This window comes from Brassica napus, chromosome C2 (assembly GCF_020379485.1).
Source record: "Brassica napus cultivar Da-Ae chromosome C2, Da-Ae, whole genome shotgun sequence".
NCBI classification, from domain to species: Eukaryota; Viridiplantae; Streptophyta; class Magnoliopsida; order Brassicales; family Brassicaceae; genus Brassica; species Brassica napus.
The window spans coordinates 17,213,128-17,231,136 of record NC_063445.1 but is presented as its reverse complement, the minus strand read 5'-3'; the positions used below and the strand labels follow the sequence as shown (position 1 = coordinate 17,231,136).

The 18,009-nt window shown below is 29.8% G+C and overlaps 1 protein-coding gene and 1 long non-coding RNA gene across 2 annotated transcripts; both read left to right on the top strand.

Annotated features, from left to right (window-relative positions):
• The first annotated feature begins 8,529 nt into the window (after positions 1–8,529).
• Positions 8,530–10,113, top strand: LOC106381125 (putative caffeoyl-CoA O-methyltransferase At1g67980). The gene is made up of 5 exons (XM_013820996.3): positions 8,530–8,755; positions 8,892–8,977; positions 9,069–9,213; positions 9,460–9,591; positions 9,697–10,113. The coding sequence occupies exons 1-5, from the start codon at positions 8,702–8,704 to the stop codon at positions 9,976–9,978; spliced, it is 699 nt and encodes a 232-aa protein (XP_013676450.1). The 5' UTR covers positions 8,530–8,701; the 3' UTR covers positions 9,979–10,113.
• A 2,951-nt stretch (positions 10,114–13,064) lies between these two features.
• Positions 13,065–15,985, top strand: LOC125581798. Its single transcript, XR_007319508.1, has 4 exons — positions 13,065–14,440; positions 14,520–15,284; positions 15,365–15,441; positions 15,510–15,985. It is a non-coding gene; the product is annotated as an uncharacterized LOC125581798 (long non-coding RNA).
• The last annotated feature ends 2,024 nt before the right edge of the window (positions 15,986–18,009 follow it).

Below are 18,009 nucleotides of genomic sequence, written 5' to 3'. Positions count from 1 at the left end.
TTCATTAAAACAAGAAAAATGAAAGTATAAATACAACTACTTAGTTATATTTTAGTATTTGTATTAAAAAAACTAAGAATAATTTTTATTCCATTTCTCACACTATTTAAATAAAATTTAACAAATAGGTTATACAGTAAATCTATTAATTAATACAATTAGTTAATAAATACGGTAAATTAATAAAAAAAATATCGGTAACATGTTGGAACAATATACAATATGACATAACTCGATAATATAATAAGATAATAATATTTAAAATATTATTAGAAAATATATGGTCTCAATAAAATCATAAATTGATTAATATTATATTTTTTTGTCAACAATTATTATAATCATGTATAAAAATATTATATAAACATAAAAAATATTTTATAGTTTATTTTATATATAATGAATTTTGTCTCTACTTTTAGTTTTAATTTTAATATTTTACTGTTATTTTCTTGAATAAAACATATATTAAATATATTAAATAATCGAATAGAAATTAAATTTATAAAATTTAATCATTATATATAACATCATAAAATAATTTATTTTATATTTATCTAAATTGCAATTTTAATAAAATTATTAATAATCCTATAAGTTAGGGTTCGTATTTCAAAAATAATAGGGTTTAGGATTGATGGTTTATGGTTTAGAGTTCGTATTTCAAAAAAAAAAAGGGTTTATGATTGATGGTTTAGGGTTTAGGGTTTGAATTTGGAAATAGTATAATTCGAAAAAAATTAAAAAAATTATTTTTAATTTTTTTAATTTTTATTTATTTAAATATTTATTTATTATATATATATAAAACAAGGACATAAGAGTCTTTTGCCACTTAATGAAGAATATATTTTTGAAAATGTCTCTTTAATGGTGGTAAAAATGAAAAGTAGTAGCATGAAATTGGTAAATATGTAATTTCTCCAATTTAATACAATATTAATTCATAAGTATATTTTGAATTTATCTACAAATTTAATTAATTATTTAAAATATATAAATCAAAATCATTTTAACAATTTTTTATTATAAAGTATAAATATAATTATAATTTAAAAATAAATTAGAAAAATATTGCAAATCAATTATAATTTTAAATTAATAAATAGAAGTCAATTTTATATTGTTTTCATTAATGAATATCTAAGAATTTAAAATTTTCTAATGGCACAAATCATAAAATACCTTAGAAATATTAGTTCTATAAATTATTTTTATTTTAATAAGATAGATGCTTACAAGAATGTCTAGACTTTGGATATAGATGGTAAAAACAGTTAACTAGATGCATAAACTATTATTGGAGTATTAAATTTAATTTAAATAGTAAATTTATAAAACAAACAGTAATATATTGAAAATATGTGTCTATTGAATTTATATGTTCCTTGTAAAATTAAGTACTAAATATATACTTTAACTACCATCTCTGTGATCTTGGAAAATTTTGGTTTATCTATATGACTTCTTTGTTCCCGTGGCAAAGAAAACTGGATCATAATATGGGATACAAAGTAACTTAGACATATGTTTGTTATTCGAAATCTGAGGGTGGTCTAGGACTTTGAAATTTATCATCTTGGAATATTATATTCAGCCTCAAATTGATGTGTTCTTTATTTTTTTGTTCAGGCTCTTTATAAGTGACTTCGGTTACCCGTATGTACTTGTTCAAAAAATCCTTTTGGACTCTCAATCAAGACAACTACGGTATTTCATGGAAGTTTCACCGTTTGTTAAACCTAACACCGTTTGTTAAACCTAAGGCCATTAAACTTTATCCTTTTTGTATTTAAATTGGTCGAGGTGACAAGATCTTCTTTTGGTGAGATCCATGGACTCCTTTTGGCCAGCTAATCTATTATCTAGGAATACCTGCTCCATCTAAGATGGGCATTCCTTTAAACTATTTGGTTTCTGATTGCATCTCTCAAACGGGATAGACTTTTGAATCCGCTAAATCAGATCGTCAGCTAATTAAATCTCCTCTCCATCTCCACGATGCATGTCTCCTCTGAAGGTGAAAAAACAGTATGTGGGAGATAATATGTCTATTCTCTTTATCTCAAAAGAATTTTGGAATCAAACAGCAGTCTAAGCCAACAGTCCAATGGGCATTATTGGTTTGAAACCCTGTAATAGTTCATAAACATGCAACTGTTGTATGGCGGTTTATTCGTAGCAAAAATCATACATTGTATCGTCTGAGTAGTTAGGGGTTGGATGTGGCACAACATGTCTCTTATGTCGTGTTCACCAGAAATAATCTGTTTTAGGTAAATTTTCTCATCTATATTTTGGAACCGGGCAATGGCAAAGTTACTTTTGCAAATGTTCCATCAGACTAGGACCATGTATTACTGTGGCTTCCAACAACTTCTACCTCTCCAATCATCTCTTGTGTTCTCATCCAGCTTTGGCAAGCAACTATTTATGGTTTATGGAGGGAGCGTAATCAACATTTTCACCCAAGGAGTCTCAAATGATGAGACTGCAATCCTTTTTCAAACTTTTACATACGAGGGTTGTACTCTTTTCTTTCATTGTTGTTCATAGTTTTATGATCCAAATAAAACACATTGATTGATGATTATCATGGTGATAAATCACTTTAATGCATGTCCTCTTATCTCTCTCCATGAAGGTGTTTATCCAGCAAAATTTCAGCAATCGTCCAGAAGATCTAGAGTCGATTTCATTATGTTGATCATTTCTTCATATTTTTTACGTGATTCATGTTTGAATCATTTCATTTATTCCAAACCCATATCAATTTTGACTCAAAGTATATCCAAATGAGAGTCCATTCTCATGTTTTGACACGTAAACCAATAATTCTTGATATGAAAATGGTTTACGGAGTGGTGGATATGTAGATAGATCTCAACAACGATATGGTAAGTTATTATAGACTTCAAAGTCGAAGATGCTTAATCTTGTTCATCATGAGGATAAATTTTCACCTACAAAGATGGATAGGACCACAGCCAGAATTGTCATGTAACCAGGGGCGGATCTAGAAGAGGCATTAGTCGGGGGCATCAAGCTAAGGTTTGAGTTAGTAGGGGGCACCTTTATAGAAATTGAGCTTGCTGTAATACAATTGCTTAAAGAAAATCAAGATTTTGTAGGGGGTACGTGACCCCGTTAGTCGTAACTCATGTAACTTGATTTCTAGGTTTTGGGTATCTCAACATATTAAATGATCCAACGACATTATCAGGATATTTATATACATAATTACGGGGAAGAAAAAGGACAACAAAACTTCTAATCGAAAACAATGTCAAGGTTAAATCCAAAGAGGACAAAGTCAAAGCAAAATCCTGATATAAGGGACTCTTTATCTCTTGATGAGAATGCAGAACTTCAACAATCTGAAGCATTGGATTTTATCATATTGTGTGTATCTATAAAGCTTAGCCAAGAGTTGATATAACAAAGTACATAAATTGCATCAAAAGATCAAATACGGAAACAGAAAGTAAAAGATTTAGTTTTCTGCTAGCGAATAAAGTGATGCATCACAAATTGACACTTCATCACTTATTTCAAGATTTTATAAATTCTTTAAATATTTTCATCTTTTATTATTTATACCAAATTATCAAACCATTTAATAGTCTATAAACTTATTTTTTAATCATCTTCTAATCACAGCTCTTTTTAAGATGACAAATCATTATCTTCAAATAAATTATATTATTTAATATTTAAGTCTAAAATTTTCATATAAATATGTTTAAATGAATATGAAATATATTTGTTATCTTCGATCATTTAGATATTTTAAATTTACATAAAAAAGAAAAGTCATTTTTATTTTTCTTATCTACAAACGAAAATCTCGATTTATAATATTTCACTAAAATATACTTCCTCCATTCCACTAAAATTGTAATTTTAGAGTTTTCACACAATTTAAGAATAAATTTATAATACCAACAATAACCCTAATTTAATAAATCATTTGTAAAAAAATATTATATGTCGTATTTATTTTAATTAATATAGGAAAAATAGGTAAAGAAGCTATAAAGTTACATTGAAAACATAAAACTTCTATCTTTGTGAAACAAATAAAAATCTCAAACTATAATTTTTTATGGAATGGAGGGAGTACTAATTTGATTATACTAATATACTACACATATATATAAATATATTTTTCTATATTATGATGGTTCATCATATATGTGAATATTTCATAGTTCATTATTTAGATTTTAAATTTAAATACACATATAAATATCTTTAAAATATATGAAAGATGTCATTTATCATTTTTAATAATTTAATCAAGAAACTAAAATTAGAGCTTAACTATAATAATATTTCTGAGACATTAAAATTTATATTTAAAAGAATGAGTCTGTGAATAAATGTCAATAAAACAAGATTTCCTAATTAATTATTAAAAAAAAACAAAATTATGATAAATTTGTTAAGTAAATCATAAATTAATCATATATATAATTAAACCAATGTACGGAAATCTTATTCAAAATAAAACAGTCACCAGTTATACTTTAAAAACTAAAAATTATATTTGTTTGAAAATCTTAATAATTTTGTATGATATGGTTTGTTTGATAAAATTGTTGATAGGTATGTATATTTTAAAATAATAACTATCAATATTAGATAGCTATGCTATCTAGCTATTTTTGAAAACAAATTTTACATCGATTTACTTTTCAAATTATCGAAGTCAATAAATTTAAAAGAAAATGTACATACAAAAAATAAAGCACCTATGTATCCAAAACAAATCTATAAGAGGGAAATAATCAAAGTAGTTTTGTTTTATTTACTTTTGTAATAAAAATTTAACAAACATTATAATGAAAAATAATTACATTAATTAAAGATTTTTATAAAATAGAAAATCACGTTATTTTTAACTAGTACAATTAAAACTATTTTAAATGAAAGCAAACTAAATAATTTTAAACGTATATAAAAATTAAGATTTTTTTATAATTTTTTTTTCACTTACTCATCATCCTCATCCTCCCCGTAGGGTAGATTTAACCCTATTTTCAATATATGTCACATATCTTTGCTTATGTAATAATTGCTATCCGAAAGATTTCTATATTGATTATATATACTTGTATTCTATTATTTTATTTTATTTTGATCAAACTTGTATTCTATTATTAACTAGTGAAAGTCTGAAAGAAACTAAAGCCGGATAGGAACAAGAACCAGGAGCCAGACAATCCTGAAATCATTAACCAAACTTAGATAAACATAAAGTAAGACACCTTCATTAAGCATCACATTAGAAACAGAAGCCAAATCGATTCCGCCATTGCAGTTCAGCGTAGAGGAGCCACATCCTCATAGAACTCTAAAGAAGCCGGAAGCTAGGATCAAGACCGAGGAAATGACTTCAAAAGAGGACCAACCAATACTGTTCCAACCAAAGCTTGAGCGATATCAAAGAAGAGCAAACCCATGGGATCACAGGGAACCCCTTAACCAAACCAGAACCATTCCAAAGGAGGAATAATGCGCCGCACGGAACCTCTTCAATCATTGAAGGAAAACCATCGAATACACAGATGGAGCGACAGGAAGTTGGTGACACAAACCACGATGTCAAGAGTAAGACTCCAAAGCTGACGGAGAAGGAATAAAACAAAAGAAGCAAATACACCAATGATACATGACAAAGACCACGGGGTCAAGACTTGAACCAATACCCGTCACTAACTTAGAACCACAAAGATGCTTGCAACATAGAATTAGAGGCATGAAACTGAAGGCCACATAGACCCAAGAAACCATAAATATAACGAACCAAGTAGCAAACTCCGCTCATCTTGGCTCAAGGGATGAGATTTATACTGATAGAACCTTCGACTAACCGAACAGGAAGGGTAAGAGATTGATTGATGAAATCGCTGATCCACAGAGACATACCTGTGAAACGCTTCAACAAATCCGACGGAAGAATTAACATACCACGTCAGAGCCAGCTTAGTACTATACTGCACACCAGAAAAAGATCCGGATCTGCTCAGACAACAAGCACACCACCAGGACTACGACGGAACTAAACTACCTCTCGATACCATCCAAAAAACAACAAAAGCTTCATATCGACCAAATGAACCTACTACAAGACCTATAAGCACTCTTATGACACCTACGAGACTCCTGGAAGCCGGAGAGGGGAAATCAGAAATCTCTTCTTTTTTTTTCTCTGGCGGCTGATAGAGTTCTTTCTCTCTCTACTGTTCTGTGTGAGAGTTTATGTTAATGAGTTATTTTTTCCTTTTTTTTGTTATTGGATATATATATATATATATATATATATATATATTTCTTTGTAAATAAAATTCTCTGATTAATCCAGTATATTTGATATTTCAAAAAAGGAAAAAAAAAACAAGGCTGTGTATATATATACCCTAATACTCTACCACTAACCACTAATTAATTTATCCGTCAGTTTTTTCTTTACATAGAGAGCTAGATAGAAGAAAAATCTGCTATATTATCGATGATGGAAAACGAGAACTGGATCTATGGAAAAGTTTGGGATCAAGAAGGAAACCCAAAGAACTCAATACGTGATGAAGAAGTAACGTCAGGAAAACTGAGTGCAGACTTTGTATTGAGTCAGGAAGACGATGATTATAGACGGCGTCGTAGCATCTATCTGAAGAGCTACAGTTTGAAGAAGGCCAAATCCAATGCAGACATACGTCGCGACATATCATCTGCTAGTAAGTTTCTGTATCGGTTGAAGAAACTCGTCAGCTCTGGACATCATCGTCGAATGTGATAAGTACAGTACAAAGACTTGCGGTCGTACTTTGGTTATGGCTAGGGTTTATGCATGTGTATTATACAGATGAAGTGTTTCCCTTACTTCTGATTTACATATGTTTTGTTAGTTTAATAGTTTGCTTGAATAAACTATACTTTTACCAAATTTGTGGTTTCATCTCATCAGAATAATATCGAGATTAAGCATCTGTTTTTTTTTATTAATTACTTGTAGATAAGGATAAAGTTTACAATGATGTACATACAAGATAAATACATAATCTACAGAAAACAATGCTTTATTTATTGAAAAGTTTTAATGTGCTTCTTAATCAGATCCATCTGATTGCGATTTTCCGTTTTAGCTATCAACCACTACATGAAACTCCAAGATTCTGCAGAAGTCTTTTATATTTCGTACATCATCTTCGATGTATTTTCCTATTTTTATTTATAAAACTATGTGTTTTTCTTTACCATGTGCAGAAATAATAAAAAATAAAAATAAAAATAAAAATTTATTAGTTTTAGCTTTTATTTTCTACTTACAATATTTAATTTTAAATTTGAAATCAATTATATCTAAAAATTACTATAAAATAAATAATTTTTATATTAATATTTATATTTAATAATATATATGTATATATTTAAAATAATAATCTTTGAAATATTTTTATTTATTTCTTTTGGTTAAAATATATCTAATAAAATTTTATAAAATTAAGAGAAAAATTCGTTATATATAATTATCAAAACGTAAAACTAAATAATATTTCTAAAATTTGTAGATATTAAAAGGAAACTAGTGCATTGAGATTAGAAAAAGAAATTTTAAACATAAAAATTTGAAGAATTGTGTTAATAAGATAAATTATATTATTGTAAACAGTACAATTAAATAATATTTCAAAAAAATAAAATAATGTTATATTTATATTTCTACTATTATATTATTTGTTGTTATATTAATGATGATCTATGAATTATTACCATATTATAAAAAAACTTAACAAAAATATAAATCAACATTAAATGTGAATGTTCATGTCACAATTAGGTTCAAGTCATGTCATCATTGTTAAAAAGATATGTTATCGTTTTTTTTTCAAAGTCATCATTGTTAATACAATATGTCATCATTTTCTTTTTCAAAATCAACGTTGTAAAGACACATGACAACTGACTTTTCAAATAATGGGAATATGAAGTATACTAAAAAGTTTCCATATTGATATGCATCCAGAAAATGCTCTTAGAAAATTAACCCAGAGAAATAAAAAATGGAAAACCCGTTGAAAGACGGTGACCAAATACAGCTGACAACTGAGACGGGGAGAAGATGAAGAACTCGTGAAGCTTCACAAAGGCTAAGAGATGAATCTGTATGACATCCATACTTTTAAATTTTTCTAACTAAATCTGATGATGAATTCTTCAAATTAATGACATTGCTATATAACTTTTTATAGAAAAAAGGAAAAAAAAAGTCACGCATCACAGCCAATAATTTATAAGACTAGTCAATGAATAATACATTGTAGATTGGTCATCCACTAGTACTCCCCCCCCACCCCACAACATCTTTCAACACTTCTAGCTTGAAAATAAATAAAAGTAAGTATATTAGCATCGAAAACGAACCAAATAATTGAATTTCATTTTTGATAATTGAATTTCATACCTAAGCCTTGATTGAAAAGTCGTCGATAAGATCCATATTTTTGTTCTTTTTGACAACAGATAAGATCCATAGTTATTGGTCCCTAATTCTCGCATTAGACTCTTTTACCCTTAGCTGCACAATTAGTTTGACCAGAAGTTGCCAGTACTGACCAAAGTGTAAATCTATGTGTCTGTTTATAACTATTAACTAAGACACCTTCCAAACGTATCCTCACAATCACGAGACTGAGAGATGGCGGATGAAATACCTTCCAAAGGGATCCTCAAGAGCGAAGCTCTGAAGCAGGTTTTTGTTTCTTTTTATAGTTTTCTTTCAAAACTTTACATGATCAACATATACGTTTTGTTAATATGCAAAGTTTGGTTTTGTCTGGATATAAGAAAAGATCTTTGATATGTTTGGTTGTATTCGACCGTCACAGTACATCTTAGAAACGTCAGCATATCCAAGAGAGCATGAGCTGCTCAAGGAACTTCGTAAAGCTACAGTGCAGAAATATGGCAATTTGTAAGTCTTCTTATTTTAATCAATAGGATCCTAATTAAACCAGTTATATTTTTATTGGTTTTTAATTGAATTTTCTTTAATGAAAATGCAGAAGCGAGATGGAAGTTCCGGTTGATGAGGGCCTTTTTCTCTCGATGCTTTTAAAGATTACGAACGCTAAGAACACTCTCGAGCTCGGTGTTTTCACCGGCTACTCTCTTCTCACCACAGCCCTTGCTTTGCCAAAGGATGGCCGCGTAATGTTTCTGCTTCTTGCTATAATCGTTTATATTATTTACATAGTATATACTTTAGCATGTGGAGCTAAAACGATGAAAAAATAATCTTTAGCAAGTTTTAAATAAGAAATATAAATTGGGACTCATAACCTTTTTAAGTAATTCTTTTGACAGATCAACTATCTATTTGATAAACAAAATTTACATAGGCTCCATAAATAGTTTGAGATTGTCCAACGTTCTAGAACAATATTTTGGATGCAGATTACTGCAATAGATATTGACAAAGAAGCCTACGAAGTGGGACTAGAGTTTATCAAGAAGGCAGGTGTTGATCACAAGATCAATTTCATTCATTCCGATGGTATTACGGCCCTAGACCAATTGGTGAATGATGTACGTTAAAAAAAATATGTTCCTATTATTTAGTAATTAAGCTGAACTTACTATTTCTGACTAATGATCGTACGTACATATTCCACATTTGAAACAAAAAAACAGAATCAGGAGTTTGATTTCGCATTTGCGGATGCTGACAAGTCAAACTACCCCAACTTCCATGAGAGGCTTCTGAAATTGGTGAAGGTTGGAGGAATCATTGCGTTTGACAACACCTTGTGGTTTGGTTTTGTGGCTGAGGACGAAGAGGGAGTTCCTGATCATATGAGGGAATATAGAGAGGCTCTTATAGAGTTCAATAAGAAATTGGCTTTGGATACTCGTGTCGAAGTCTCTCAGATTTCCATTGGGGATGGTGTCACGCTCTGCAGACGCCTTATATGATCAAAAGACTACTTAAGAATAAAGATTAAAGTTTGAGAGTTTGGAATAAATTAATGGTGAGTTAGATACTTCAATAATCACTTTTCGTCATTTTATCACTGATTTTCATTTAATCGTGTGTTTGATTGATGATCACTCCACATCTTCTTCGCATACTCATCTGTTGAACAATGATCGTTAGAAAACAAAATTTTAATTTGTGTCACTACAACAAAAATGTGTTTTAATAGCGGACAAATAACGCTATATAACAATACTATCGCGGTTTTTGAAGGGATGTATCATCGCCCGTCATAATAGGTAAATAACATCACATAGCGCTATCGTATCGGAAGAAAAGATAGCAGCGTAAAAAAACCGCTATGTAATGTTCTTTACCTATTATGACGGGCGATGATACATCCCTTCAAAAACCTAGGGGGTGAACCCAAGAATAACTCATTAAATATTATTTAATAGCGTGTCATAAATGCTATTACTTATATTAAAATTCTTTATATTAAAATTATTTATGGAAATTTAATTGTTTAAAAATAAAAACATAATTAAAATTTAAATTGGTTTATATATTTAAAATTTTGTTTATTATTTAAACTGATTTATAATAAAACTGGTTTACAAAAAGAATATGGTATACAAATTAGAAAATAAATCAAAACTAAACCAAAAACTTAAACCAAGATTTAACCTAAACCTATTTACTAACTAAACCTAATACAGTAACGACTAAACCAATCTTCTTAAGTCCGCCGTCGTCGACCTCTGGGCGCTTCCGCGTCTTCGTGCCTCCGCCTCCTCATGCCCCCACCTCAAATCACCTTGCTCTGAACCACATCTACCTCCGCCTCCGTCTCTTGTTCGTAACACCTCCGGCGCATCTCCGCTATGTCAACCTTCACCTCTGGCGCGCATCCCTTTCATCATTATTCCATATCTGTGAGCAAAAGTAATAGATTTTATTAGAAAATAAAAGATGAAAAGAAGATGAACACGAAAGAAAAGACAACCCAAAGAGGAGGAGGCAAGGTCATGGTGATGGTGGTGAGCTTGAACCCGTTACGACAGACGACGAGTTTGAGAGATCGTGAGATGAGGATTGAATAGTTGATGAAAGAGGAGGATTGATAGGAGAAGATGATTGCAGGATATGAGATGATGAGAGAGGAGGATTTCAGATGAGTTATCGTGAGCAAGAAGATTGAAGAGATGGTGAGAGATCGTGAGAAAGAAGATGAAAGAGATAATGCAAAAAAAAAAAAATATTAAACTGAATCACTTTTGTCCGTTAGATTGAGTTATATCAACGGTGGAGATCAAATATTCACCATCCTGTTTTAACCAATGAAATTTTTACTCTTTGTTTTATTAATTGACCAATGAGAAAGAAGGGAAATGATTAATAAAAGAGTGAGTTGTAACCATTGGATTAAAAGGAATCAATAGTCATAGATTAACTAATCAAAACTCTTTTTATTTAATAGATGTTTTAAAAATTATAATTTTATTATGTAACTAGTTTTGTTTATATAAAAATTAAATTATCATTTACAATTATAAAGTTACGATAAGAACTATTGAATTTCAGATTTAACATATAAGATTTTAAAGCAAAGGTTTGTGTGATAGGGTTCAAAGGTTATATTTAAGGTTTGAAAAAGAAAATTTGAAAAGATCATATATTTATAATTATTTTTTTTAGTTTTTTGTTTTATTAAAACTTGGAAATATTAGATTTGAGATTTTTTAATTAAATTTTAGTGTTTATATGATGTTTGAATAGGGATATAGGGTTTTAGGGTTTGAGGTTTAGATTTAAGATTTGAAGTGAAAATAAATTTTGAAAATATTAAAATTCAAATTTAAACTTAAGATTTAAGACTAGAATAAGAAAATATTTGAGCTTTAGGTTTGTGTTTATAATTTAGGGTTCAAAATATGTTCTGAGTTTAGGACTTTTTTTTTTGACGTCAAGTTCTGAGTTTAGGGTTTTAAATAGCCAAACATAGCGTTTTTAATTATGTTTTGCTATTAAAACTAAGTGTTACGTTAAAACCATACACTATTATAGCGTTTTCAAATATGCAACTCTATCATAGCGTTTCGAAATGTACAAACGCTATCTATAACTAAGACGTATGTCAACCATAGCAGAAAGGCAAAAAATGTTATCCTTTACTGCTATTGAAACCCATATTTCTTGCAGTGTGTTGAACTAAAAATTTAACCAACCGAAATATTGGTATATAAAATAAAATAAAAAAATTTGAATTTGTTTTTTTTTTTTTGACAGCAAAGCATTTACAGACTCATATTGACTCTGTAAACCAAATCGATAACTCCGCATCCATGTGAACGACAAATGAATTTGAATTTGTTTGTGAAAAAAAAAGAGATAGATATTTAGAAGCAAAAATATGAAAATGTGTATGAATTGTATCAAATCGAGAGTAAAATACAGTAGAAATAAGCACATTATCTTAGCTTGGAGAAAATAAATATAAATAATAAATATAAATATATTTGATCTAGAGTGGAATACATGATGCATTTAAAAATTTAGTCAAAGAAATAAAGGAAAAGTGTATAAAATTGATAGTTGTATTTGGTATTCGAATTGTCTATGCATCCATTTTAGAATCAAGTTTGAGCGTAAATTCTTTTTGTATAATGAACTGGTAGAACATAGGAAATGTGTAGTAATTGCAGTGTTCTGAAATACGGTCTAGGCGCCCGTCTAGGCGGTGTTTATGCGATATACGGTAACAAACCGTACTGTTTTTATGTTATACAGTGTTTTATGCGGATTTATATAATTCGGGCGAATAACAGTGTTTAGGCAGACATTATGCGGACGCCTATGCGGATTTTAAGCATTAATATTCAAAAATTAAACTATTAATATTATTATTATATTTTATTAATGTTATTATTTATATTATTTTTACTTATTTTAATGTATTTATATGATTGTAGATATTAGTATAATTGTTGCAAAATTATTTTAAATTTATCATCTTTATATATTTAAAATAGCTTTAATTTTTATAATTTAAAACTATTTATATATGTTCAACTATATACTTATACATAAATTTGGATTTAAAATATATTTATGTTCAGTTTTTAAAAAAGTAATGTATATATATATATATATTAATCTTATATTTATATTTCATGTAAAAGTATATATCCGTATATACCCCGTTTAGGCGTCCGCCTATATAGCTAAGTGCTATACAGTCATATATAACGCGTAATGAACGCCTAGCGCGTTTTAGAACACTGTGTAATTGTGTGTTTCTATGGAGTCCATTGATGACCTCTCTTCCCTTTTATATTTGTTTTCTTTCCTTCGAATATTTCATCATGTAAAGTCTTCCTCCTCGCTTAATTCCCCATTCGTAGTTATTAATTGGTGAAGTAACCTAAATAGTGAATATGAACGTTGAATCTTACAATACTAAAAGGAGGATATGAGCTCCATTGAACCTATCCACATAGGATCAGAAATTCAAGCCAATCATATTGTTTTAAGATGCCATGTCAGCTTAGTAAAAAAAATCTAACTTTACGATGGGGATTCCTTCTTCTTCTTCGACGCCTTTCCAGTGTCTCTATCCAACTTCTCAGCGGTTCCAAGTTTTCTTCCATGATCTGCCATTAATTTGTCCTATTATTGCTTTTTCAAAACAGTAGTATTAATATCACGAAACTCTCTTCGTCTTCTGCTTTCTCACTCAATAGACAATCTTACTAAATAAAGCTGCTACCTTTTTTTCCTCTGATTTATGCGTTTGTGCTATAGAAAACCTTCGTCATGGTCTTCATATTGTTTAATGGGCTACATTTTAATCTGTTCATATCGTTTCCTTAGGCCCACTAATCAGAAACCTAAGCAGAGAAAGAGTGTCCGATGAAGTTTGTCGTGTCCAATCGATCTCCAAAACAGCCGCCGTTACGCATCCACTCCACTTCAGCGTGACGAGGTAACGTTTCGTAGTTAAGGCATTCAATCAAGGATTTCACTACATGCTCTTGAATCTATCTTCACTGCTCTCATAAGTATTCTGATTGAGTATATATATTCCTCCTGAGAGTCCTCCTCACCAAATAACTCTATTCTATAATATTATTGATCCCGGCTAATTCCCAATTTCATTTTCTTAGCTGAAAGCTTATCACTCTCTTGGAGTTATGCATAAAGATCTGAAGCATGAAAATTTTCTTTTCCCTTTTTCTCATGAAGATGCTTTTGTTAAATCTACAGACCAAACACAAGGTAATATATTATACGTATGCTTCTCCTTCTCGGATCGGATTATGTCATAGCAAGGTTTTGTTTACGCTAACTTTTTGTTAGATTCATTCATGTTCGCAATGTAGATTCTCTGGTTATGGAGATTCATTCAAATTCAAAGTTTTGGGGGCAAATTCGTCTCTCCCAGCCTGAATGGAACGAGAGGTTAGATAAGTCTTCCAATCACTATTATATAAGAAATCAGTTTTAATGCAGCTTCCTATTTTTTTTTTTCCTTTTACAGCTTAAGAGTTGGGCATTGTACTTCATGAGGAGCTATATTCTTCACCAAGTACACAAGGTGAGTGTGGGAAGTTAATACGTATATCTCTGTTCTGCTATGGTTTTAGTCATTGTTTGCTTTGATTATCTAAAAATATAAAACTGTATTGTAACCCTGAATAATTAGTACACTGTTATTCTTTTCAGTGATTTCAGGCAGCAGCTGGAAAGCATTCAGAAGATGATGGAACCATTTCCATTGATCGGCTTCCTCACAGGTTTGCTTTACTATTTCTTAACATCCACAAGATATCATTGATCACTAACAACAATGCATGTGCTGACTTTCTTACACTCTTTTATCGCCGGGGAATTGGTTAATTCATTTGTATGTTTTGCTTCCTTGACCTTGTGTTGGAGGGAGCTTTTATATATTATTCTATGATGTAAAGTTCATATTTTACTTATGGTCCTTATGTACCTTTTGAAGAAGCCTTTACCATTTGTTTCAGAGCTTGAATTTCATGAATTTGAGACGGAATTTTCAATAGCCAGTGAGGAAGATAAGAAAATGGGACGTCAAAAAGACAGACGTGAATCACGATCGACATTGAAAGTGTGAAGAGCAGGGCCAGAGATAGAGACATGATGAAAAGGATAGTGAATGCGACCGCCACAATGGTAGAAATTGTTATAGACACCTTAGCAGAGAACATAGTGAGAAAAGGAAATGTGAGAGAGACTATATGGATGATAATGATCATTACAAAAGTCGAGACCATGACAGGTACTGATAATGTGTTGCAGTTATTTTCTGGTTTAAGATTGTTGCATTCTTAAGTTGATGGTATCATCATTTATCCACAGGAAGAGGTCTTTCGATCGAAAAAGAGAGGAGAGGCACAGGCCAGGGTCACGCTCTGGCTCGAGCAGCCGCTCTTAACGTAAGTCAAGGTCACAAGACTCACAACATATGGATGAGTCTGAAAATAGATCACATTCACTTTTACAGGTAGAATAGTGGTGGACAGCAAGATGGTTGGAGATTGCAGGAGTCATGTCTGCGCTATCACCACAATGCATAAAACATTAACTCTTGGAGCATAGTTGTTACTGTTTGAGGAACTCAAGGTCATGAATATGAGAGAATCTGGTAATGTTTTAAGCCGAAAAGAAGAAAAAGCCTAAAGGTGATCTGAAACAGAACAAATGAATATGCTTATGTTTTGAAATCTGCTATAAAAACGAGTATAGTTAGAAGCTTTGGCAGATTCACTTTTTCTTCTCCTATCTCTTATTCGTTTTATAACTTTTCTTGTGTGGCAACATTTACTTTCTGTTCGCCTGAGGTTTGGTTTCTAATATAATTCTGATTCTTATCATAATGAAATAATATAAAACATTTCAAATTTGCATATTTGAAGAAAATCACAGTGGACTATAGACTCATGAAAATCACAGTGGACTAAACTTATGGCTTAGTTTTGTAAAAATCTTGAAATTCAAAAATAAATATTCGTAGGGGACGCTTGAAACAAATAACTCTTCAAATATAACACACATATGATTCCTATAGATTCATGAAACTGAATATGCTGTGAAAACTTAGTTGCACATTTAGGATTCTTGAGGTGATCAATTTTTACTAAAAAGGACTTTACAGATTCGATTTCTTAAACTAATCAATTTTTGCCTTTTAAGTATTGTTCGGAACTCATATTTTAACTATAAACTAGATTTTGACCCGCGCTCGTTTCTTTTTAAAATTTTGGTCAAATTTTGTTAATTGAAAGATTATGTATTTTTTATATATTTTTATGAATTTATACGGTTAGAAAAAAATGATACAAAGATGGAATTATATCAAATGATGTGGAATATAATTGGTTTGGAAAATTGATGAATTCTGATTGGTTGAAAATAAGAATATCTTTTTAGTTAAAATAATTTTAAAAAGCAGTGGCATACTATTGTAATTAACTTTAAAAAGAAATGACATAATCCTATTAGAGATTATGCTTTAATAGTCTAAATTGTATTTTTCTCTACTAACTGCATAATAAATATTATTACTTCATATGGCTAATTACATATAATTACAATATATTTCCACAAAATTCAAATCATCATCATCATCATTATTAAGAGCATGAGAATGAGTGCACTAAAACAACAACAACGTAAATAACCATTACTCATGTTTTTTTGTTCTATGTAACATTTTATATTATTATACTAGACTTAAATAAAGAGAATGCGTGTGTTTGTCAGTATCATACAATTAAAATGAGGAGTATATTTATTTACTTATAACATAAAAGTAATAACGAAAATAGAAATTAGACATTTATAAATTGATTGCATAGAATACCAAAATACTGCACATTAGTTGGTTAGCTAGATTATAGGAAGTAGTAGTTTTAATTTTAACTAAATAAGGAAAATACAATAAATATTTTAGAGTTATTAATTACTTCAGTGGCATATGATTGTAAATAAATTATAAGTTTAAGGGTTAATTCTTATTTGTACTTCTGTTTTAATAGTATAGAAGATAGATAAAAAAAAGTAAAAGTTTATGAAGGGTGCTATTATTACAACATATCCTTCAAATTAATAAAATGGAATTGGTCAATTAAGCTGTACAATGAATATCTGTAAACGTGTTTGAATATCCCATAATTAAAATACGTTAGAACTTCATATAGCAAAAGAGAGTTTCAACATTTAATCTCAGTAGTATATTTTATGCAGGAGATGCCCAAGATAGAATGATTTTAAATATACAAAAATGTTGAACTGCTGAGGAAAATTCATTTTGGCTTATAAATATGGATAAACGATATGAAACAACCTACACATAGCCATACCTAAATTTAAATACTAAATGGTCACAATATCAAAGGATCGGAAGTTTTATATAATGCCATATTCATATGTATCATCATATAATCTTACATAAATAAAATAAAACCTCATAGCAAAAAATAAAATAAAACCAAAGAAAACAATCACAAAGGATATGAAACAAGTATAAAGAAAAAATTATCTCTATTATTTATCCAATACATAACATGAATTTTCATTTAAAATACATTTTATTTTTTCAAATAATTAATAAAATTGACATATACTAATAGTATTTTATTGTTTAGTAACCCGTCCGTAGGGCGGGCCAAATCCCAGTATTATTAAACATCATTGATCTTTTGACTATTACAAACTCAATAAATCTTCTTATGTTTGTGGAGATGGGCTTCCGAGAAATTCCGGTCCATTATGGAAGATCAAGTACCAACGTGCACCAAAAAAGGAAGATCATGTACCAATAGATTTTATTTTCTTCAGCTTTTCGAGGTCATATGTAATTTGTGTGTTTCACATTTTTTATATAGAATATATGCATATTAGCGTGTTTCAGCTCAGTATTTTCTGCCTAAATTACATATCCACACAAAGGATATGACACAAGTGTTTTCAAATCTTTCTTTATAAAACACATGCATATATGC